This window comes from Tinamus guttatus, unplaced genomic scaffold, assembly GCF_059628265.1.
Source record: "Tinamus guttatus ecotype Peru unplaced genomic scaffold, ASM5962826v1 Tinamus_guttatus_pri_ptg000035l, whole genome shotgun sequence".
In the NCBI taxonomy this organism is placed as follows: domain Eukaryota; kingdom Metazoa; phylum Chordata; class Aves; order Tinamiformes; family Tinamidae; genus Tinamus; species Tinamus guttatus.
In genome coordinates, this window is record NW_028288569.1 from 5,712,970 (window position 1) to 5,737,019 (window position 24,050).

The 24,050-nt window shown below is 39.6% G+C and overlaps 1 protein-coding gene across 1 annotated transcript in view; it reads left to right on the forward strand.

The window, feature by feature from the left end:
- Positions 1–24,050, forward strand: part of LOC104566991 (E3 ubiquitin-protein ligase CBL-B) — a 58,030-nt gene that overhangs the window by 31,528 nt on the left and 2,452 nt on the right. The window contains exons 9-15 of the mRNA XM_088533680.1: positions 1,501–1,866; positions 6,509–6,603; positions 12,196–12,339; positions 16,292–16,380; positions 16,496–16,627; positions 17,883–18,023; positions 20,498–20,617. Coding sequence (XP_088389806.1) covers positions 1,501–1,866; positions 6,509–6,603; positions 12,196–12,339; positions 16,292–16,380; positions 16,496–16,627; positions 17,883–18,023; positions 20,498–20,617 — 1,087 coding nt within the window. The remainder of the gene's footprint in view (positions 1–1,500; positions 1,867–6,508; positions 6,604–12,195; positions 12,340–16,291; positions 16,381–16,495; positions 16,628–17,882; positions 18,024–20,497; positions 20,618–24,050) is intronic.

A 24,050-nucleotide genomic window follows, 5' to 3' on the forward strand; every position in this document is an offset into this window, starting at 1 on the left:
TTTTATTTTTGATTTTGAATTCAAATATAACATCAATTGAAACCTGTGTTTTGATAATAATTGAATATTAAGTACCATATTTTTTTTTTACCATTAAGTTTGAATATCTACTACTTTTTAAAATTGTAGTTCTGTATGCTTGGATGTTTAATGGATGTTTGGTTTTTTATCAGTCATCTCTCACTTTTTAATAGTATAGAAGGAAAATTATAACATTGAGAATGTCTGCTAAACATTTGGCATATCCATTAATTTTGTATATTTTACAAGTATGTATAATGTAAAATAGGTATATTTTACAATATTATAAAAGCTTCATGGCTTTAAAAAAAAAAAAGGAAGATCAGAAATACCACTGATTATATAGTCAAGAGTTTTTGTTTCTGCACTGGAGAACAGTTACTAATTTTTTTTTGGACCTAGCTGTTTTTGTTGCAGTCTTGACAGTGAGAATAACTATTTTTCTTAACTAAGAGGATTAAACTTTAAAAAAAAAAGTCCTATTTGTGTTAATAGCCTTGCAGGTAGAATAACTCACTTATCAGTGTAATTAATGTGTAAAGATACTGCACCAAAAATGAATAGGTCAACCTGTAAAGTGAGACCAAATACCACTTTTGCTTCAAAACTTCTGTAGGCTTATTGTCTTGAAATGGTAATATCTTGAAGCAAGAGCCATGAAAGTAATGTTTTCCAAGGAAGAGAATCTTCCCAATATTTATTATTATAACTGATGGAGGAGAAAAACACTTCCTGAAAACCTCAATTGACGTAAGCATAGTTTTCTAAACTGCTGTTAGTAATTACTTCCCAATGAGAATACTTTGTTTTTCTCTGAGATGTGTGCACTTAGAAGCTTTATGTGCTGCTATGTATTTTTCCTGATAACTTGTTTTTCAGCTTTTTCGTAATAGTACACATAATCTTCAAGAACATTTCCCCATTTATGACACAGTTCGATTCTGAAAAAGGAAGTATGCTGCTGGAGGTTGTTTACACATGAGCTTAGTGTAAACATAAATGAATACCTAGCATGTTACCTGAAAAAATGAACAGTGTGTTGTCTTCTCCCTCTATACTTGTCTTCTCCCTCCGCTTGCTCCCTAATCACTGTTCTTTTTGTGCTTGTTCCCTGTCACCACATCATCCCCCTTTGGAAGTTGGATTTATTTGTTTTTGTGTATTTATTTGTTTTCTCTGCATTGGGCATTCCACTTTCCCAAGCGTGTCTCACAATGCATTCCAGCAGCTGCACAAGGGAATCCATGGAAGCCTTAGGGAAGCAGTCTCTCCTTCCTCCCGCTGCTTCCTTGCTCGGGTTCCCCGGGGCCCCTCAGGCCTGGAGCACGCACACCTCCTGAAGAGAGCGCCCACAGGCCAAGACGAGCCCGATCCCTTGGAAGGATCTCAGTTAGAAAGTGTAAAGCCAAGCTTAGTCGTGAGAGAGATACGCATGCCTAGGTATGCCCGTATGTAATCAATATTTGTTGTTTTGTTTAGTCTTCTCCTTGTATGGTGAGGAAACAGGACAAACCGTTGCCAGCGCCTCCGCCTCCCTTGAGAGACCCTCCGCCGCCGCCTCCGGAAAGGCCGCCCCCGATCCCGCCGGACACGAGGCTCAGCAGGCACCTGCACCATGCAGAGAGCGTGCCTTCCCGGGACCAGCCCGTGCCCCTCGAGGCCTGGTGCCCCAGGGAGGTGTTTGGCACCGGTCAGCTGGTAGGATGTCGAATAGGGAGCGATGCCTCCCCCAAAGCAGGACTGACAGCGGTTTCAAACCTAAATGGAAGGCACAGCCGCATAAGTTCTGAGTCAGGATTTATGAGAAAACACAGGCGTCACGAACTGCCTGCAGAAAGTGCCAAGGTAAGAGATGTGCCGAAGCCTGAGGTGAAAATACTCTTTTATATTGGTCGGTGTAGGCCTGCTTTTTTCCTCCTTAGGTGGAGTCAAATCTCAGAGCTCGAGCTGCTAGAATTGTAATAATGAACAGAGCTGCTAATGGAGCAAAGACTGTAACTTGTCCACAACAGCTCTTGACTTCGCTTGGACATCTAACGTGTTTTCAGTGTTGAGGGAGTTTGAATTTGCCTCTTACAACCTTTCCACTGGATTACATAGCTTGGTTTGGCCTTTGTTTGTCACTCAGAGGAGAAGTGTGTCTGCCTGTCTGTAATGGACAGCATGAATGTTTGTAACTGCGGTGTTTCTTCTGTCCATTTGGTTGTTTTCGTTTATAAATTAAAGATGTCTGGGGGAGGAATGTGTAGAGGGGGTAGTTTTGGCTTTAGCCACCTGTGCAAAGTTTGCTGGAAGCCATCACAAACAGTCCAAATTCTGCTAGGAAAATACCTTGGAGGTTTTCCTTCAGCTTTAAGAGAGATGTAGAAACTCTCCATTCAATTACAGCTGTGAAGGATGAACAAGAATCAGGTGGTTTAATAAGCGCAGTAGCATCGTGATTAATGTCTCAGTTCTGCCTCCAAATTTGCAAGTAAGCAAAAGCTCGATTATGGGTTTGCTGACCCTAACCTTCTTGAAAGAAAATTTTATACGAGTGTTATACATCTTCCTTGCACTTGTCAAAATATGTCCCGTAAGTCATGCTATGCTGCTGATGTATTGAGAGGCTGAGACGTGCTGCACCTTCAGCGCAGCGTTACAGGACCACCAAGTAGCGACAGGGAGAAATAGAAGTACAAAATGGATCGTCTTTTTTTCATGCCAGTACAGGGCACCTGTAGTGCTTTGAGTATATGGAAGAGAGAAAGGAGTAGAAAATGAGGAATAAGGAGGCCAGAGTGCAGAAGGTATGGGGAGGGGTAAAGAAAAGGAAGAGGAAGTGGAAGGGAAAAAGCTCAGCCATGAGATGTACATGAAACACTGGCAACTACTGACGTATATTTGAGTACTCCATACTGAAAATTAAAACATCTGTTGCTTTTTTTTTCTGACCACTGAAAGCTATGCTCTGATTTGCCATTTTGCTATCAAAAGATCACCAGACAGGAGAAACACAAATTGATGAAAATATACTAGCCATCCCTGCTGACTCCTTATTGAAATTTTAGAAGGAAATAAAATCCAGCATTATGTTTAAGTTACAGATTGTGCTTCACATGTAGCACTTCCCAAAGTTTGTAAAAGAAATCGCACATGTTTATCTTATTTCAGCCATCGTTTTGGGGAACATTAATCACAGGACTACCTGTAGAGACCACAGAAGTAGACATTAGATATAGGTACAGACATTCTTGCTGTGCTTTTCTGTTTTCACGAGGGTTTTACTTTTCTTCCTCTGATAAAATTATAAATCCTCTTCTTTGCAGTTTGATTTGGAGTATTTACAGACATTTCAAAATACCAGAATTTCTCCACCCTAAGGATCTTCAAATGCACCCATGAACCCTATTGAGTTGCATTTCTGAAGGCAGAATTTGGCCTTTTGGCAACAAAAATCTTTTCTGTAATATGTGCTTTTGCTGAAGATAGAATTTCCAAGTAAAACCTAAAGTTTAACCTCTTGTCTGCTGATACCTACACTGGCGAGCATAAAGCATCTCTGGTGCCGGAATCAAAGAGGATAATGACAAGATTTCCAGGAAGCCCAAATCATCACATTAGAGGGATGTGTTTGTCTTATTATTGATGTTTTGGTGATGGCTTTCACAAAAAGGAGTGATCAGGTAGAGGGAGTTGTTTATCTCTGTCAGATTTGCAAATTCTGGGCTTCCATTTGCTGCTTTGCGTTTGAAGCACTGCTATGTTTTGCTGCTCCTTGTGTTTTCTTTTTTTTTTTTTTCTTAATAAATTCTCTAAATTGAGAAGAGGCTGCTGTCTGAGACATGGTGAGCAATCTCTGGATAAAAATATGGTAGCTTTGAGGGGAAAAGCAGTGCTGAAAGATGGAGGAGCAATAGAGAAAAGCTTTGGAGCCAGAGAGACAGGGTTGAAGCTAGTAGAGAGCAGAGGACTGTTCTGAATTCATGGTAACAGTCAGTGCTCAGGTTCTGGAGATGAGCCTGTGGCAGGAAAGCAGCTAATAATGCCTTCTGGCTTGAGAGAACAACCGAGGGGGTTGGAGAAGACAGAGAGCAGGGAATCCACCGTCCCCTGTAGCCCGCAGAGCTCAAGCCAGAGGTAGTGTCACACCAAGGTTAGGACAGGGCTCTGCTTGTGCCACCTCAGGGTGCCTGTGGTGCTGCTGCCAGGTAGGGACTCTAAGGAGAGTTCATGGTGGGGCAGGCAAAGAGGAGCGCAGACTCTGCCATCCACGCACCAAGAGGAGGAGCTTTGGGGGCTGCAGATGATGCCGGTGCCGACTGCCCTGACTTACTGTGCTGTGAAGCTGTGCAGGCTTCTGTGCTCATGCAGGAGAGCTACTCTCGCTTGCACGTGTGCTCTGGAAGCATGTCCGGCCGTTGTGCATTGGTGCATGCGATGGGTTTCACCGCAAGCACTGCGTATTTCCCATTTTGGGCCTTCTGCCAGATGAGCAAAGGTGAAAAGCTGGCTGAGCAGAGCGTGTTTCAGGTGCATCTCTGTGTGCTGTGAGGGCGCCTGTATTCCTGCACTGGCCAAGAGCTTTCCAGTAGCAGCGTCCAACGTTAGAGTTCATGGGGAATCTCATTGCCGAGAGTGAATACCAGTAGAATCTGCACAGCAAAGGGTTTCTTACTGCTGTAGTTCTGTAAAACTACCTCAGTTTACTTATGAAACAGCACTGGAAATTTAAGCTGAACATGTTTTCATGAGCAGCCAATCTTATATTTGCATTAGTAATGCACAGATATGCCACTTCCTCTTATTATTAATCTAAATGTAATTTCAGAATTGGACAAAATGTATATCCCATTTTTCTTTAAATATAAAGCTTTGTAGGTTATAGCCACTTGGTCTTTGGCCTTTGTTATTATATATATATGACTGGAAAATTGTGAATCATGCAATCAGTTTAATTTAAACTGCTATTTTTTCTTCTCAGTTTTTCAGTTACTTTATATCTTTTTTTCTAAAACTTAGGAAGAGGATATTTTCATTAAAAAAGAGTATATCTGTTGTTTCTGTTTGTAATTTTAAAAGGAGAAAATGATTATTTTTGTAATTTTAAAGGAAAAAAAAAGCAAAAACTCTGCAGTATGTTTTGTAGTATTTGCACATTCGGTCAGAATGATTAAAGAAAAACTTGGAAAAGGCAGATGGTTTTCAAAGAATAAAGGAAATGTGGATACTTTCCACCAGATATGACTTTAATAGCATAAAACAAAATTCTATGGGCACATAAAATCATGTAGTTTAAATGACTGAACTGAAACTTTCCAGCTGCCGTTTTAATAACTCTTTGGCTTTCAAATGGATTTAAAAGAAAATGCATTTTGAATTGGGAAAAGGTGTTTCTCTACAGCTTTTTTCATTGCTTCTGTGTACCCTAAGCTGTGGGATCAGAAGTTTGGCATCAAAGTGATGAATATGCCTGTTCTCAGAATGTGATGAAACTGTCTTTTCAATGCAGCTCCTTCCCTGAAGGAGATTGCATGTGGTTTAACTGACTTCATATTCCATTGCCTGATACATCTGGCAAAATACTGTGACACCTGAGAAATATTTGAAATTTGTGAAATATTCAGCTTTGAGATTTTATTGTTTACAGATCCCATCTAAATCTTTCGGTGTCCAAGAACTTTGTTTAATGCCTTAAAATTTGTGTTCTTGCTCTTAAGCACTGATATATCTGAAGAAAGGTGTTTTAGAAGTTCATGGTGTTGTACCTAATTATGATGTCTATTTATCAGAATTGAGGCAAAGCAACAAGATTTTCCTTCCAGCTAGACTCTCATTTAACATACTACAATTTTTTTTAATCTGATTTTAAAAGGGATACCAGGTTTATATCTTCAACTCTACCTTTACATATAATTCCAGATGTGCTCTGACCCAGTATTGAGATTGTTGGAACGAGCACTTCTCAAATTGGAATAATAACCCCTCTGGAGTAAAGTACCACTTTACTCTGGAGAAGTTTCTTAGCTGTTTCCTTCCTCAGTTGCTCTTAGAAGTGTTTTCTTCAGTTTATAGATCTAAGCCATTTGATTAAAGAGGGCAGTTGACAGCTCCGAGTTACTGTTTCTAGCTGTATGCATATGCCGAAGAGTAGCATTACATGGATTTTCATCCTTGGCTCATGGTTCAGTTATATTATAATCTTTTGTTATTGCTGAAGTCCTGCAGGTAGGGAGGGGTCTAAGCCATTCGCCTGTAACTGAGCAGTCCCTCTGACTGTGATACAAAGCTACCTCTTTTGGAGAAGGTTTGCGTTCATGTGTTGTACAAATCCCAGTTGCGCTCAGCTGAAGCACGCATGAGAAGAGCCATTTTGTAGCTCTGTTCTGTGAACTCTTAGAAAGGCCTTTGCTTATAGCCTCCTTGAAGTGTGCTTTGTAGTGTCTCTTTGATGAACATCTGTGTTGAGAAAGAGGTGACACCCCTGTAACATTTCTGTGATTTTTAGGTATTTTCAAATGGTCATCTGGTAAATGAAGAATATGATGTCCCTCCACGGCTTTCCCCGCCTCTTCCAGCTGCCTCCGTCATCCCTAGTATAAAGTAAGTTAACTTTGCATGTAAAATAAATATCTGTAAAAGAAGCTCTATAGGACTAAGAGAAAAAATATCCCTTGGTAATTGATTTTCCATGAATTTGATGTTTTACAAAGAGCAAGTAAATTGTGTTAAGTGGCAGCACTTTTAATATTAATTTAACATATTGCATTTTACAGCAAAAGAGCATGAGTTGCAGCAGATATTGCTCATAGGCATTTAGCAGTGGGAGCAGATGCTCTCTGTTTCTGCTCCTACTACTACTGAAGCAGCGGATTTGGAGTTATGTATTACAGGAGATGAGAGATCTAGAGAAAGTGTGATTGGGCTTTCTGCACGTCAAGCTTTATTTATTTTTCGTTTGTCATGGCTTAAAAAAAAAAAAAAAAGTTGTTTCCATTTTAAATGGAGGCAACCTCCCTGAGTTACCAAACATGTTTTAGAAAATATTATTTCAAGCTGCTGACTACTCCTAGTCTTCCAGTAATGTCAGTAATGTGACTGTTTATTTCTTACCAATTTGTTGTTCTGGATAGCAAGTATTTTTTGCACTCTGAATCCCGTAGGAGATATATATATATATATATATATAATTATTATTTTACAGAAGAAGAGATTTTTTTAAGAAAGAAAATTTGGAAGTGATCTGAAATCTTGTGCTTGTGTTTTTATTAGGCAATCAGAGGCTATTACATTGTTTGATATTATTTATCCCAGCATTTTGTTAATACGTTGGTTTTTCTTCTGTGGAAGAGCTAGAGTAAAAGTGTGGTGGAGCAGTAGCTCTTTTATTCAGAAGCATATTCAGGTGGAATTGGAGCTGAGTTGAATTTCTCCATGTTTACCTTCAGAAGCAAATTAGGACATTAGGACATTAACCAGACATTTTTGTAGTTGAATGTTGAGACGAAACCTGATTGCTGCAGGGTCTCAAGGGAGTCCTAGTTTGGATATTTCATGTATTTGTTTCCCTCTACAGATTGGATTCCTTGGCTTGCTTACGCCTCCCATGATACATTCAACTCATGAATGCTCCACACAGTGTCAGTCAGAAAGAAACAGGAGTAACTCTGGAGAGACTAAACATTTTAATGTTCCAAATCAAATTATTTAATTGTAAAGAGGGATAAATTTTATTTTTATTCTTCATATTGGCCCAGGATCAGATAATGTTTGAGGTTGGAAGGGACCTCTGGAGATTATCTTGTGCAACCCTCCTGCTCAAACAGGATCTCCTAGGTCATGTTGCCCTGGATGGTGTCCAGGCAGCTTTTTGAATATCCCCAAGGAAGGAGACTCCACAAGCTCTCTGGGCAACCTGTTCCAGTGCTCTGTCACCGTCATAATGGAGGGTTTTTTCCTTATGTTCAAATGGAACTTCAGTATTTCAGGTTGTGCCTGTTGCCTCTTGTCCTATTGCTGACTTGAACTGAAAATAGTAGTCTGGCCCCATGCCCTTGACACCCTCCCTTAAGGTATTTGTACACACTGATCAGATCGCATCTCAGGCTTCTCCAGGCCAGCTCACGCAGCCTTTTTTCATAAGAGAGATGCTGCAGTCCCCTAATCATATTTGTAGCCTATGCTGGACACTCTCTAGTAGCTCCCTGTCCCTGTTGTACTGGGGAGCCCAGACCTGCACCCAGTGCTCCAGATGTGGCCTCACCAGAGCTGAGGAGAGGGGCAGGATCCCTTCCCTTGACCTGCTGGCAACGCTCCTCCTGATGCAGCCAGGATCCCATTGGCCTTCTTGGCCACAAGGGCACATTGCTGACTCATGGTTAACTTGTTGTCAACCAGGACTCCATGGAACTGCTTTCCAGCAGGTCGACCCCTAGTCTGTACTGGTGTCTGAGGTTATTCCTGCCCAGGTGCAGGACCCTGCACTTGTCCTTGTTGAACCTCATGAGGTTCCTCTCTGCCCAACTCCCCATCTTGTCCAGGTCTCTGAATGGCAGCACAGCCCTCGGGAGTGTTGGCCACTCCTGCCAGTTTCATATTATCTGCAGGCTTGCTGAGAATGCAGGCTATCCCTTCATCCAGGGCATTTGTTGAAATGATAAAACATTCTGCTTCGTTAAAATCCTTTATTTATTCAGATTTTTACAAACGCAGTCAAGATCGCGGAGTGCAATACATACCATACAATGTTCCATACTGGAATTTCCCTAAAGATACCGTGACAGTGTAGCCAAGACAACATCATATTAAGCTATTCCAAAACTAAAATGTGTAAATTCAGGTTGATCGAAAGAACTATTTTTGTTAATTTCAATCTTCAGAGTAGAAACAGCAAGAATATCTTGCATTTGGTTATAAACAGACCAAATCAACTTTTCAGAACGAATTCATTTTGATTTCTGGTTTAGTTTTCTTATATACCTTTTAAAAAGTGTGCAATACATTCAAATTTTGATTGTAAAAATATATAAAATGTAGGGATAGGAAGCTCAAATATGTACAGTATTGATACTTCCTACTATACAAAAGCAACTACTAAACTGTCACAAGGAATGGTATAGTTAAAATAATCACAGTATGTTATTTTTGAACCATTAATATGATAATTTTAAATACTTTTCAGGGTTTTTTTATATAATCTATAATGAAGTGTGGCAAAATGTAGGTGGAATTTTTTTCTTCAAAAATAGCAAGTTTAACAAGCTGTCAACTATATTTTGCCCAATCCCAAGAAATGCTTTCAAAAAGACAACCCAAACAATGTTCTGCATGATGTAATTTGAAACTGCCTGAGAGAATGTCTTTTACAGACTATTCTTCCTTTTCTTAAGTTAAGACTGTAGCCCCACTTATACGTTGGACTATTTTATGTATTTGCTCAAAATGCTCTTCCTTCCCTAGCTGTTCTACTGCAGTCTCATGCAAGATTCTCATTTGTGTCCTACTCTGATCTCTCCAAAGTGGGTGCTGACAACCAAGGAAATGAACCATATTTTCCCCTCAGCACCTGCATTGCTGACCTCAGATGTGGCAATGACTATTCTTTCACTGGACTGTTTATGCGTTGTTTAAATTACATTGCGTTATTTTTAAACATTGTGATCAAATGGCAGTCAAATATCATTACAAGTGAAGTGCAAACTGAAGACTAAAATGATATTTTTAAATTATGAATTACAAAATGTTAATAAAATATAAGATGCACATGTAGGACAAAGATATGGCTATCTCCATGGTAGTATTGTAAAAATATCTAATGCTTTACAAAAAGAAAGCACTTCTCAAATAATGAACTCGCAATATGTGCCATCTGGCAAAAGTTTTCCTTACTTGAAAGATGGAGAAAGAGAGACTTGGCCAGTCTGAAGGACTTGCCTACAGCTGCGTGTCTCAGAAGCAGAGGCAGGTTAAAACCTGTGCCCCTGCTAACTCCAAACCAGTGGTGGCTCTTTAGCAGGGAGGTGACCTTGGGAAGAAGATTTTGGCACGTGCAGACAGGCCTTGTGTGAACAGAGTGCTCGGGTTCCTGTGGTTACCAAGTAAGTAAGGAAAAAGCAGGGGCATAAGCTAGCTGAGTCTCTTGGATTTATTTAGACGGTTGGTGACAATAAACAGTTATTGGTAATGTGAATCTCCCTGCTTCTCCATCTGAGAACTACTATTTTTTGGGGGGGCGGGGGGGGGAGGTGGGGGGCTACTGCTACATCAGTCTGTTGCAGTGGATTCCTGGATTCCGTTCCTGGATTGCCAAGTAAGGATGCCTGGGCATCTGCAAAAGTGAGGACAGTTACACTGTGTGGACTTTTGGGCTTTTTACCTGAGCAGTCTACCTAACATGTAGGGCTTTTAGTTTTTGTAAAGAAATCTGACAGTCTACAGAATTCTTAGTGTCCTGATGCATTTTTACCACCTTTTCTTTAAATGGCCATGCAGCAGTGACACAAACCTCTTGTCTGTTAAAATAGGAATAGAAATCAAAGCTGGAAAAAGCAATTTCAAGAGGCAATGCTGTATTTACAAAAGGCCTTTTGCTCCCTCTACAGAAGGTGGCTGAAAACTGCAGTGCCATTTACAGTTCAATGATGTAAATCTTACTGGTTTTCAATCTTGTCTTCAGTTAGTAGATCTTTACAGAAGAAATTGGATTCCCATCTTTCACAAGCTTGTTCTTTTAAGTCAAAAGAACTACTACTACTGATTGCAGGAAAAGAGTGTCTGAGAAGTTAAAAATACCTAGGGAGCTCTAGACCCCAATTATGGTTGAACAAAAGCAGCCCATCCACTCTTCTGCTGCTATACTTCTTTCTTTATCCATCATCTTTTTTATATTTATTTTAATTTAGTGCCCCCCTGGTGGCTACCCTTATTCATTTCTGTTCTCACAATACCTGGACATTTTGAAGTCATGTGGCATCATCTAGTGTAAGTGGTGAAAAATGTACATTTTTTCTTTAAGGAACATCTGTGTGTCAAATGCTGCTTTTGTTGGGAAAAAAGAGATGTCCCTAGCCTGTCAGTTCAGCTCTTCTTGCCTTATGATAAAATCAAGCTAATCGGATCACCGGAAGAGAAATTATGTTCACTCCCTTCTCAGGTTTCCCTATGGTCCTTAACAACTTCAGGAAAACGACACATTAAGTAGATGTGTCTTGTAATGTGGTATGCAGGGGGCCATTAGCCGTACTGCCGAGCCATAGATCAAAATGGGCACAAATGCATTGCATATCTTTTTTTTATAGGTCCTTAAGCAAAGAATGAATGTACTGTTTACTGCATACTTTAATATCCTTGTAATTTCTGCAGTCATACACTGGCTCCTGTCGGTGTACAGCTAACTTAAGCATCAGACTTTTGTGGTTTCCATGTATGAGTGACATGAATCAAGCCTTAATGTGACCTTTTGTATTAAAATGTTTTGTGAGCTTCTTATATAGTTGAATGTATGTATTATAATCACTATAGACAGAGGAGCTATCTATATTAAAAAAAAAGTTGATCTAGCTAGTTATGTCTTACAAAAATAAGATGTCGATCTTGCTAATGTCCAACAGAATCACTTTCACTCTAGATGGTGCTACCTAAACTGAAGGTTTGCCCATGAGTTTGTTTAAGCTCACAGAGCAGAAATCAGACAGTAGGGTTCTTAATTTTAAAAAAAATCTCACCTCCAGCAGTGTTCTCACTTGTTAGCTGGGAGTGGAAATTGTACAGTCTGCCTCTCTCTTGAGGTCCCACTTCTTGCGGGGAGTAGTACAAGTTACTGCTCATGGTGACAATTCCAGTTCAGAGGACAAATACCTTTAAATTATAGGTAAATTCCTGAAGCTTGATAATGATATATCCAAAATCAGACTTCACTGAAAGGATGATTCCCTGAGCACTGCTAAATATTCTTTGCTCTGAAATAGTTTTTATTTTGATCTTTTGATAAATGCAAGCATGTTAACGCCTTTTAAGTGTTTGTTTTGTAGTCTAATTCTGTGCATTCTCTGCTGTGGTGTACTTTCTTAAAATGACAGAAAAGGCAGTAACCATATAATTTTTTTCTTATACGGAGAGACGTGTACTAAGGACATTTAGGCTAAAGGAGATTTTGTAATAATTAAACTAAACCTGATCTTTTTCAAATCTCCATAGGTGCCCTGTTCCTCTAGCAAATACCCTCTCTGATAAATCAAGAGACCACACAGATGATGATGATGAATACAAAGTTCCTTCTTCCCATCCTGTAACACTGAGCTCACAACCACCTCATTGTCATAATATAAAACCTCTTGCTCGGTAAGGTCATTTATCTGATGGAAGTTAATTTACAAAAAAAAAAGACAAAAAAAAAAAGAGAGAGAGAAATAACTTTATTTTTTTTCTCTCCAAAAATTATTTTGGGTTCAACATCTCTATTCATGGTTATGCTTGCGTGCTTTCTAAAATGTCTTATATTTTCAAGCTTGGATTATTTATGCCTCTGTTTCATTTGAACCCCACCACATTCATAAACATGTGAAGTTCACTGTATTGTATCTCAGTTGTGTCAGAACTCAGTGCTTTTAGGTTTTGAATACCATTCCTGTAGTTAATGCTTTTCACCCTTAGGTTACGGATTTTCAGACCTGACTGGGAGGTTCAACCTCACAAATCTTGTAGATTTAATTTTAAGGAGAACTGTGTGACTAGGAACACCAAAGTCAACTTTGAAAATCTTCAACTTTCACATTTTATTTAATACATTTTAGGAAGCAACACAGTGCTGAAAAATATGTGAATCATCCTGCTGTGTCTAGCAGCTGTACATAACATACTTTTATTCTGTTTTTGTCACACTTGTACAATGCTTTTTTGCTTTTCAAGCCTGTTCCACAGCACATTTTCTCAGGAAGAAAATCTTTTTTTTTTTATTCAGATGGAATCTCTCTCTTTTGCTTTAAATATGTTCTAAAATCATATCCCCAAACTGTCATAGTCTTTGAATTACTAATGGATTGTGGCAAGGAGATTTGGAGCCAAGGGACATGGCAGGAGACTCTGTCAATCATGGTGAATTTCTTGGTCCTAGACTCATAAAATCCAAAGGGGTGGAATGAAAAGAGTAAGCCTGAAAAAAAAGAGGGCAATTCCTTATTGGTCTTGTAAGTCAAAGGCATGATATTAAAATCAATTATTGATCTACAAAGCAAATTCTGTTGTTAAAAACTCTGGTAACATATTGCCACTTGTTTTTTGGTTTATTTTTTAGAATTGAAAGGACCCACCATCTAAGCATCTCAGCTTATGTCTCTTTCTAAAATTAGCCAGTTATAAAATGTAGGCCTTGCTAATCAGAGGTGTTGTTCAAGTGGAGAAAGGTCGTGTTCTGAGCGCTGCTTGCGAGCTCGTTGCAAGATGTGGGGGGCAGGGGCTGTCCTTGCCAAAAGTGCTGATTGCATATAAGTGAATGTTAAGCAGTTGTTTGAGCTTTATGGTCTTGCACGCTTAAATCCTATCTACTGGATTATTTTTTGTTGTTGTGTTTAGAAAAAGAATCTGATGAATAAAATACTATGTTAGCCAAGGATAAAATGAAAAAAAAAAATCCAGGGTCCTAGTTTTATTTACATCTATCTTTTTTTTAATCTGGATTTGTTGAACTACTATGTGGGAATATCTTTCTCTGCCATGTCAGGCATCTAAGAGAGGACTGAGTTGCTTACATGACCAGAGTTGCACAGGCTGTTACCTTTCTTAGATAGGGAGAAGAGAGCAGTACATGGACAGGTCACCCTGCTTTAGCAGGTCCTGACAGCGTGGTGGAATGGGAGTGGGTCTGCAGAGTGGAAGAATTGATTCCAAGAAGCCGACATCCACACTGCGTGTTTTGGGAGGTTTTAAGCTCAGACTAGCCCTGCTGTGGTCCTGCAGGCAGAGTAAGCTTGAGGAATTGCAGCACACCAGGTCAGCTCCTGCAGGGCATCTTTTAGGTTGATGTCACCCAGAGGCAAATCAGTCTGCGTGCTCTGATACCTCTGTGAATCAAATGTGAATCAAAGTGCTAAAAAGTAGGGGTGACCAGGAGATTTGTTTGGAAAAATCATTCTCTTTGTTTGAACTAGAACACTAAGTTAGTGTAGTTTTTTTTTTTCATAAACTTTTAGCACTTTTAAGCTTTGTCATGCAGTATTATCCTCTCTTACTTCTTTTTCCTAAATTCTACATCGTTAGCTCTTGGATAGTAACTACAGAGTTCAGTAAAATAAAGAACCTACAAGACTTCTTGTGGGTGGTTTGTAATTTATGAACAGCATAATTCCTCCATAACTACCCGCAAATTTGTGTTTATTCTAAGGTTTTGTGCTCATTTGGCAGTAGATATGACACTTCCAAAACCAGTACAAAAATAGCACATAATATGATTCTCAGTCATGTTTTCTAGCAGATAACTTAATTGTCTGGTTTGTTACAGCTGATCTCTTCCTCCCACGTAAGGGCGAGTTTAGTAATAAGGAATGCAAGAAAAGGTTTTTAGCTTTAGTCTAATTTAGTTACCATTGGAGGAATGACATATTATTGCATTTACTGTCTTTTCCTAATAAAGCTGTTTTCAAGTAGGACAGAAGGTTTAGCTGTTAGTAGTACTTTGCTGCCATTCTTTCTGGTGTTGTCTCCTGCCAAAGGAAACAGCTCTTCCAGCGTGATTCCCACACCCATCACTGGGCTCGCCATGGCCGGGAGATTTCCTCAGTGGTGCCATGATAGCACCTTGTTGCCTGTGGCTGGTTAAATTATCGAAAATGAGGAATAAATTCAAATTCAAAGAATTCTCAGTTACTTAGTTCATCTGCTGAGGAGTCAGAAGAAGAGTGTCGTAGCCTCTGCATTTGAGAGATGGAGGAACCAGTCTGATTTCAGAGATGGCAGGAACGCTTCCTCTGGCACTTCCCTTGGGGAAACCAATACTTTACTAAATAGCTCTTACCATTAGAGTTTGTTTTGCCTTTTTTTTCATTCAGTCTTGTAATTATTTCTTATGTTTATTTCATTAGCCCTAGTTATAACTCTGGGGACCACAAACACAATTTCACTTGCTCTTTCCTGTGTATATACTCTAAATGATTCCAGACCTGTATTCAGTCCCCCTTTTCCATATGGCCAAAGCAGATAGAACTAGTGTTGGCGTGGTTGGTGGAACCTGAAATCTGAAATTCCCGCCCCAACTACCCTGGCAGCTTGACCAGCTATCAGTAATGGTGTGTGTGATACCTCCCTCTCTCCCCTCTTCTGTCTCTCCCCCTGCCTTTTTCCTCTCTCCCCCCTCACCCTATCCCAACTCGCGTGGTGCCCTTTCCAAAGCAACTCCCGAAACTCTCCCTGGTTCTTTGCCAGCAATGCAGGGTCCACAGCTTAATGAGGAGGGCCCAGGTGTCATTTCACAGTTATTTATTGTTATTGAAAGGCTTTCAACCTCTGATATTGTCTATCAGATTTTTAACTGACTTATCATATAAAAATAATCTTCAGTAGATAATGTTTTTCTGACAGCATTATCGGTACCTGTCTACTTTGTCGCCTGGATCTCTTAAGCTTGTTGTAGCTGGGTTTAATTTTAACTTAATTTGATATTGTTTTTTAACTTAGGGGAGCGATGTCTTTCCAATTTTAAAATATTAAAAACTTGTAGTCAAAGAATCAGCAAGGCTTAGCTTTTCTATGAAGAAATTAATAGACTCATGTAAAACTACTTTGGCAGAGATTGTTCATGTTCCATTTTCAATGCGTGGCTGAGAATTTAGTTAAAATATGTTATTGTCAGCAGTGTGTCCTATGTGTGGTGATGGCATTGTTTTTAATACCTTTTCTTTCTAGGTCCTTCAGTGTAGGTAATTACCAAAATGCACATTTCCTTTCTTTCTGTAAGGGGAATTATGAGAGCTGGGAAGGTGAAATAGAATTGAGTCTGTGACTTAATTGTGTAAATAAACAGCTCTGAAATGAGGACTATTTTTAATATTAGCTCTTCCTCAACTTGGTTTTTCAGCCTTGAGTGTTTTTTTAAGAGAGCAATGTAGTTCCTTAAAGGGATTTTGTTTAGGAGTTAGCCAGTAACCCCTCTCAGTATGAAAAACAAAGTTTAAAATTGGCTCAGTCTATGTTCTTTCATTTGTTTCAGTATAATGGATTACGCCAACTCAGATACTTCTCATTTTGGGGATTAATACTCCCATAACTGGTAGATTACTTCTTTTTTAATGTCTGTCTGCAGGGCGTGTGAGAACGGTCAATGCGCTGGAATAACGAATGGAACACACGGGGCTGCTGCTGAGATGAAGAAATCAAAACATCCAGAGCTAGGTATATATATTTTTTCAGCTGTTTATTTTTTCTTCTTTAACAAGAATGTTTACTCTGTGCTGCTGCAGGGGTACAGCGAGAAAGCTGATTCACCTCTTGTGATTGTGTCATTCAGGAGATGCCTATGACGCACCTACTGCTCCGGTACCTTTGCCACCTGCACGACCTCCTACCAGAGACAACCCAAAACACAGCTCTTTGCTCAACAGGACACCCTCCGATTATGATCTTCTGGTGCCCCCTTTAGGTTGCAGACTTTTTGCTGATTACATTTAATGGTGAACGTAGCTTAGATGAGCCAAATGCTGTGCCTATTGAAAAACCAACCAGTATGTGTGTTAGGAGAACTGTACAATCTACGGGCTAAATCACACAGCTGTGCTTCAGTATTTTCATCAAAATATGTGCTTGGCATTTGTCTGTAAGCCCTAATGCAAGTCACAGGCAAAAGGCAAACTCAGTCTATATTCAGACTGGAAAAAAAGGCAAAAATGTTTTCCATAAAATAGATTATAAATTTTTGTCAATTACTGTGAAGTTTGACTGCTGCAATTTAGTGCAGCTGTGGGGAGTTTTTCATATTGTAGCTTAAATGTTTGCAACTATTTTATCACGCACAAAGAACAAGGCTTAAGAGGTAGCATCTGAGTTAAAGAAAATTAAATTTTTATTTTTCCCCATTATTAAGAAGTAGTCCAAAACTCGCTGCTTTCTACAGTCATCAAAAGCAGTCTTTCCCAACCTTGCTTTGTGTTCTCGTATCCAAAAGTCAGTGAGCTTTTTAAGGCTCCATATACCTTGATTGACAAACTCACTGTATGATTGCTAGGCTGTGCTGTGTATGTCACCATCCAATTTTTTGGCTTCATAAAACCTCTGAACATTTGCCATGCTCCTGCCACTGTACCTTCTGGGGTCTCTGAAGCATTCAGATTTGCAGGAGCGCATAGAATTGAAAGGAGAGGAGCAGGTAAAGATCACACTGCTTCGTAAACCTGGTCTTAGCTCTACCATCTTGTATAGAGGGAAATTCTTTGGTCAAGGCCAGAGAAATTCACTTTGATTTCTTGAGTCAAAGCTTTAAATCAGCAGATCTTCCAGTAAGATGATACGTAGTATAAAAGTAGCAGATCTGATGTAGGCAGCTTTGTTGTTTATAAATACAGGTGTTCTCTTCACCACTGAAGCATCTCTGCTATTCTACAGTGATGCTCAGTGAGATGCTCATTACAGCAAATGAGCCACTAAGCAATGTCTCTGCCCCTGTCCCAGCAAAGCAGCAGTATGCAGTCTGGGGGGGGATCCAGAGCATGTTTTAGAAGTGTCTTGTCCATAGTAAGAGTCAGGTTTACACCTCTGTTGCTGGAGTCACTGAACTCCTCGGTGAAGCCTAGGAGTACGGGCCTGTTAGCATCCAAGAAAAAAATATATTAGGCGTCACTCTTTCTTGCAGTATTGTTACTGAGGTCTTGCTTACTTAATAAGTCTTTTTGTGAATGCAGGTGAAGATGCCTTTGATAGCTCCCCGCCTTCGCTGCCTCCACCACCACCACCTGCTCGACACAGCATCATTGAGCACCCCAAACCTGCCGGCTCCGGAAGCCGACCTCCTTCAGGACATGAACTGCTCCTTCATCCCCCTGGTAGGAATGCCAAAGGAACAATGCCTTCTCATTTTTGTTTACTCTGGAAGCTTATCTTTTCTGTGATGAAGTTGTCATCAAGCTTCAGAAGTCTATTCTGCCTGTAGTTCAACATAAAAAGCTGAAAAATAGGTTTTTAGGAATGGTGAAGATGAAGCAAATCAGAATATAAAAAGTCTCTGGTTTTCATTCTCATGAAGTAATGAGATATAGTCAATGTTTTTATACTAGACTTCGCATTTTGGTAAACAGTGATTTTCTTGTAAAGATTGTTGGTTTTCAAGTGCCAAGTTTTCTGTTGTGTTCTGCGATACTAGTATGTATCAGCCATTGTCTTTTATAGTTCAGTGTAATACATGTTTTTTGTCTTATATAAGTGGGAAAGATGAGAACAGAAGAAAAAATAATATCTCGTTTTGTTAGCACTACTACTGAAAATTTTGCTGCAGAACTGTACTAATTGTGAACACCGCAATTGTAGGGTTCTGTGGTCCTTAAGATTTTGACAGTAAAGGTCAGATTTTCACCTATGTCTTCCCCTCCTGTAGTACTTTTACAGTCCAGTATTTGTTTCTTAAAAGGCAAAAGTTATGCTCACAATTTATGTATTTTTGTCTTGGGTTGAGCAGTGTTTTATTGGCAGAGCTCATTCATACAGTTTCTGATGAGGGTTATACAGGTTACGACAGGATTTTTGTGGTTCATAGTGCATGTCTGTGAAGTGTGTCTTTTTTCCCCCCTTTCCCCTCTCTTCGGAAGTTTCCAGAGGATGTCAATGGGCGGGTTTACCTGTCCCAAGATTATTCCCATTGATTAGCTGCTTTGTGAAGTGATTAGAACTCTTCCCCCTCCCATCTCGTTTTGATGGAATGTATTACAGGAAGGCAGGAACGTAGGTGACAAGGAATTATGTGCAACTTCATAACAGCCTAAGAGTTTGTAGAATGTTTGCCTGCCCTGTGTGGATGAAAAGCTAGAACACATCACCAAAAAAAAAAAAAGAAAAAAAAATTTTTTTTTTAATAATTTGTGTCCTGATAGTGGGGAAAATAAAAGACTTTAAATCTCCAGATAAATTTGACCCAATACAAGTATGTATAAATAATTAGACTAAAACTGAGTGACCTTTTTTGAAATGTTTTATTATGTATTTTTTGCTATCGGTCAAGATGGAAACATTGAATAATTTGCAAAAACTATGTGTATTTTGTGTTGCAGAGCTCAGCTCAGTGCATGTATTGTCAGATAAGCCCCTGCATGAATCATAGGAATGAGTTTGCATATTACAGGTTGTAAAGGTTGATCATCATAAATGTGGGGCCAGGAATGAGTTTATCCTCTATGCTTCAACGGAAAAATACTTTAAGATTCAGAAGTCCGGTCTAAATGGTTGCCATAACTTCCATCTCATGCAGGACACTGTTGAGCCCTACTGGAAATAGAGAGAGAAAATGAAAAGCTCTCCCACAATCTCTTTAGATCTGCGTGCAGTGAAATGTGAAGAAACCCGTGAACAAGTTTTAACGTATTAAGCATTAATTCCAAGTAATCTGAAAAACATCATTGGTAGTGTTAACAAAACATTTCCTAGATTTTAATTAAAAATCCAGAGAGTATATTTATGGTAACTTTAAATAGGATTTCAATTTTATAACAGCATTCTTCATTAATCTTGTAAATGTACGCAGCTACTCAGGAATACATGCCTGTATTGGTTGTTTTCTAATTCAAATGATATTTCTAAAGCCATATTACTCACTTTGCATCTTGTCAAATAAACCACTGCATTTATATAGCAGATGATTTATGATGAGTTTATCATGACTGGTTTCTGTACAAGTCTGAGGTGGTTTCCCAGCTCTCCATTAGAGTCTGTGAGATTAGAGTAAAGATCACATCATCAGTAGCACAAAAATGCAGACAAACATACACAGTGATATACACCTTCCCGTAGACTAGGCAGGTCCACGATGATGTTAGACACTTGCTGAGTCCTAATAAGTTGTAAAGGAGGAAAAAATATGCCAGGACTTTGTTTCCCCTCGTCATCAGGTCTGCCCTGTGGTCCTTGTGGACTGCAATTCCTGGGAGTGCGACCAAGCTCCGAGCAAGGCGACTAGCAGAATGCTTGTGCCTGCGCTGCTGCAGGCTCTGCGTCAGCTACTCTGCCTGTAGTGTCAGGGCTGCCTAATAGAAAGGTACCTCACACAGGTCAACAGAGCAGAACGAGTCCGTAGAGCAGACTTGAGCTACAAAGCTGCTTCAGTCCCCTCAAGGCATCGTTATGTGTCTGCTGTGAAAGCGTTGAGTTAGATGTGGCCTGTAGAAAGAATGTCTCTGGATTCATGGCCACCCTTTTGGAAAGGAGGCTATAGTAAGTTTAGGTTCTACGTGTCAGCACTATCCCAAATAATAACTATAAAAATTCTAAGAAAGTTTTGGGTTTTTTGTTTTTTTTTTTTTTGGCTTTACAGATCCGCATTTTGATCCAATAACTGGTCCTGTCCCTTTGCCACCTGCTCGTAGAGTAACTGGAGAAAACATCAAAACAAATAGGACATCTCAAGACTATGATCACCTTCCTTCCTCTTCAGGTAAGGTAGAAAACTGCTCTTGGAGAGACTTGCCGCTTAACAAAGCAAGGCATTTTCCTCCTTTATGTCCAATGAGGTCTTGGTCATTCAGGACAAAGACTGGGAATGGTAGGATGATGACAGGAAAACATCAATCTGCAAAAAAATGCTATTGTCTTCAACTTCACTGACTGCCCCACTGAGTGCTTCTGTGAGTTCCAGTGCTTTGCGGTTTTTTGAGGAAAAACAGGGATTTTTCTGCCACCTTTCAGTTTATAGGAGGTCAGAAGTCCTGCAGGGACCACATGCCTCTCAATTCCAGGATTTTTTTTTTGATTGCCCCTCAGAAAACTGTAGCTTGAATCTTCCTAATACTAGTATTTTGCCTGTCCTTTGTACTAATGATCTGAGATTCTAAGAAATTTTAAGAACATTTTTTAATAAAAAGGCAAGAACCAAAGCCAATCAAAACTCAATCTTCCATTTGTAACAGAACAGGTACAGTAGAATCGATTCTCTGGCATCAAAGTTTCACTCTTTCACGCAATGAAAGTATTATTTAAAGGAAATCTACTGACGTTAAGTAATTAAAATATCAGTATTACCTATACCCCAAAGTACTTCTGCCAATTTATAGACAAATCTTCTGCTCCTTATAGATGTGCGTGGGATGAAGGAGCATATGGGGAAGGGAGGGGATTGTCCCATCAGCATTATTTTGCTGTGGGTAGAGAACACAAAGAGAAATAGGCAAGTGATGACATGAACCATTGAGCTGTTTATATGTATAGAGCCACTCCTGTGAAGTGCTCTGTACCTTCACGGTTTGAAGGCTTGCTCTGTAATGTACCCTCCAGAGAAGAGGGGAACTGTATACAAGTTCTTTCCTAACACATAAAGGAAATAAAGGATTTATTTCTGTAATCTTTCAGTATTATTAGTCAGTTGTGTTTAATTGCCAAAATAACAAGTGGAAAAATGACATCCTTTTTAATGATAATGATAAATCTCTCCCACAGTAATCCACTACTCCACTAAGGGGTATAAGAAAGAAAGAATGTCTTTTTCAGCTTGAAGTGCAGGAGAGATTAAATAGGCCTGAAATGCTCTGTGGAATCTTTAATCATTGCGACAGCCGAGTCTGTGTGATACCTTTGGTAAAAGGTAACACACCTCTGTTAAAGTTACGTTGTTGCTCATTATTTTCTACTGTTTGAAAAAAAAACTTGTTTTATAGCACATTTTTAATGTGATACTGGAAAGGATGTGTTTGTCTTAGAATGTTATCCTGACCTATTTAAGGAGTATTAAATGCCTTTGTAATACAAATTATGAGAATTGTATGAGCACCCTTTAAACTAAGGTGCTTTCCCTCAATTCTGTGGTAGAGCATTTATAAAATTTTCCTGAATTACTGCAAGATGTTTGCTATTTAAGAGCTTTTAGAGATTGTTTCATCTTTATAGCTGTATGTGTCAACCTTTGCCATAAATATTGTGCTAAATTAGCATGATATACTGCAATATCTTCGATTTAATTTCAATTAAATGAAAACTGTGTGGTAGATCATGCTGTACTATTAATTGAAACATTGTTTTTATGGCAGCAGTAGTTCTGTAGACTGGAACTGATGCGCTTTAGGATGAGCTGATAAACTTTACTGTATGGATTGAACAATGTACAGAGCATAACTCTACTCAGAACTCTTTTATTTTTTAATCATAATTAATCAGTTCACTTAGGAAATAAGTCTTCATTCCAGCCCTTTAATATGCTTCTTCATTGAACTAGCTGGAGAGGCACTGTAGTCAACTATAAAACCTAATGATAATTTAGACTTTGTTTCCCTCGAGTAGCATGGGAAATTCCTTGGCCCCTCTTTTCTGTTTTGTCTCTTTAGAAGTTTGGAACACCTGCCTTACTGCTGTGATACTTAACCGGACTCTTAGCAGGTCTTGGCAAATTAATTGTAATGTAGCAAGCATTTAGTGTAGAAAAGTTAGAAAATAGTTCTCAGCTATGTACCTAACTCTTACCAAGGCTTTTTTTTTCTTTTTTTTTTCAAGCATAAATACATAGTTTTAAAATTGTTTCATTAAATGGAAAGAGGGGGAAATCACTAACAGAATTAGTGTCTTTTCCAAAGCACAGCCATGATATGCGGGAAAATGTAGGAGACAATTGGGTCTCTTACTGTCAATGCACGCTCTGCCTTCCTGAGTTCTGTCGTTCCGGAAGATACGGATTCAGATGCCTAGTTCCGTGTATTTGCCTGCTGGCTCCTCGCTGATCCAGCTTATCAGTGCCTTAGCAGGCAAGCCTAAGGGGCCTGCACTGAAACGGGCTTTCCAGGCACAGGCAGTGAGGGCGAATCTCGATTTCCCTCATCTGCCTTAGAAACGCCACGTGGGACAGAAGAGCCGCCAGTAGCTCCACGAGCTCCTCTTCCCGCTTGCTGCTGCTCCCTCAGTGCCTTAGTACAGGCGTCCCCTAGGAAAGCTTGGCCTCCCCAGCCCAGGTGGGCGCAGCCTGGCGCCTCTCAGGACGTCAGTGCAAGAGCACGGGGCGCCCTGGAGAAGCAACCAGGCAAGAGAGAGATTGGCTTGTTGGCCCCACCGCGCGTAATCTGCCGCCGCTGTGGCGCAGAGCTCCTGCGCTTCCCTTGGGAGGCTTCCCACACGCTAAAGGCCTGTCGCTGCCTTTGCGCGAATCAGTTTCCTGAGTGACGGAGGAAGCTTCCTCTTGCTGTGGAAGCTGGTAAATGAATTAGACAATTAGCAAATCTGCTTGAATTCTTACTTAGGCATTCGTGGGGGCTGACACATCAGAGAGAATGGGGGCTGGCAAAGAAAGTCCTGCTCCAATACCTCTATCTCTGTGTCCAAATGGATGTGCAGCTTAGGCTTAGTATCTGTAAGCTCAGGATCCAGTGGGATACCCACTTTCAGCTAAAATTTTATATGGATGTGAAGATACTGAAAAGATGTCAGCATTTAAAAATAATAATTCCTCTCTAGTAGTCAATTTTGAGTTGTCTAAAATAAGTGAAATTAGATATGTGAACTTGCTTCTGGTTTGGGTTAGTTTTTAATTATTAATGGCCTTTCCGGAGCTATGGTTTATTTCTTAGTCCAGTATGTTTCACACAGCTTTCATAGCTTCACAGTTGGTTCCGATGCTGCTTGAATTGTGTTTACTAGAATGTTTAGCGTTTTTGTAATGCTTTTCATCTTCAGAAGCTTTTACAAATATGAGATAGTCCTTACTTCTCTGCAGGTCGTCTCGTAACTATATTGCACAGAAAATAGGCAATGAAATCAAACAAAATTAACCTCAGCCCTTAAATGTAAATTCTTAATCAAATTCTCTTATTCATTTGTTACATGAATACAACCATCTTTCCAAAAGTGCTGTTTGCTCATCCTCTCTGTATTAAAGAAATTGAATTAAATTT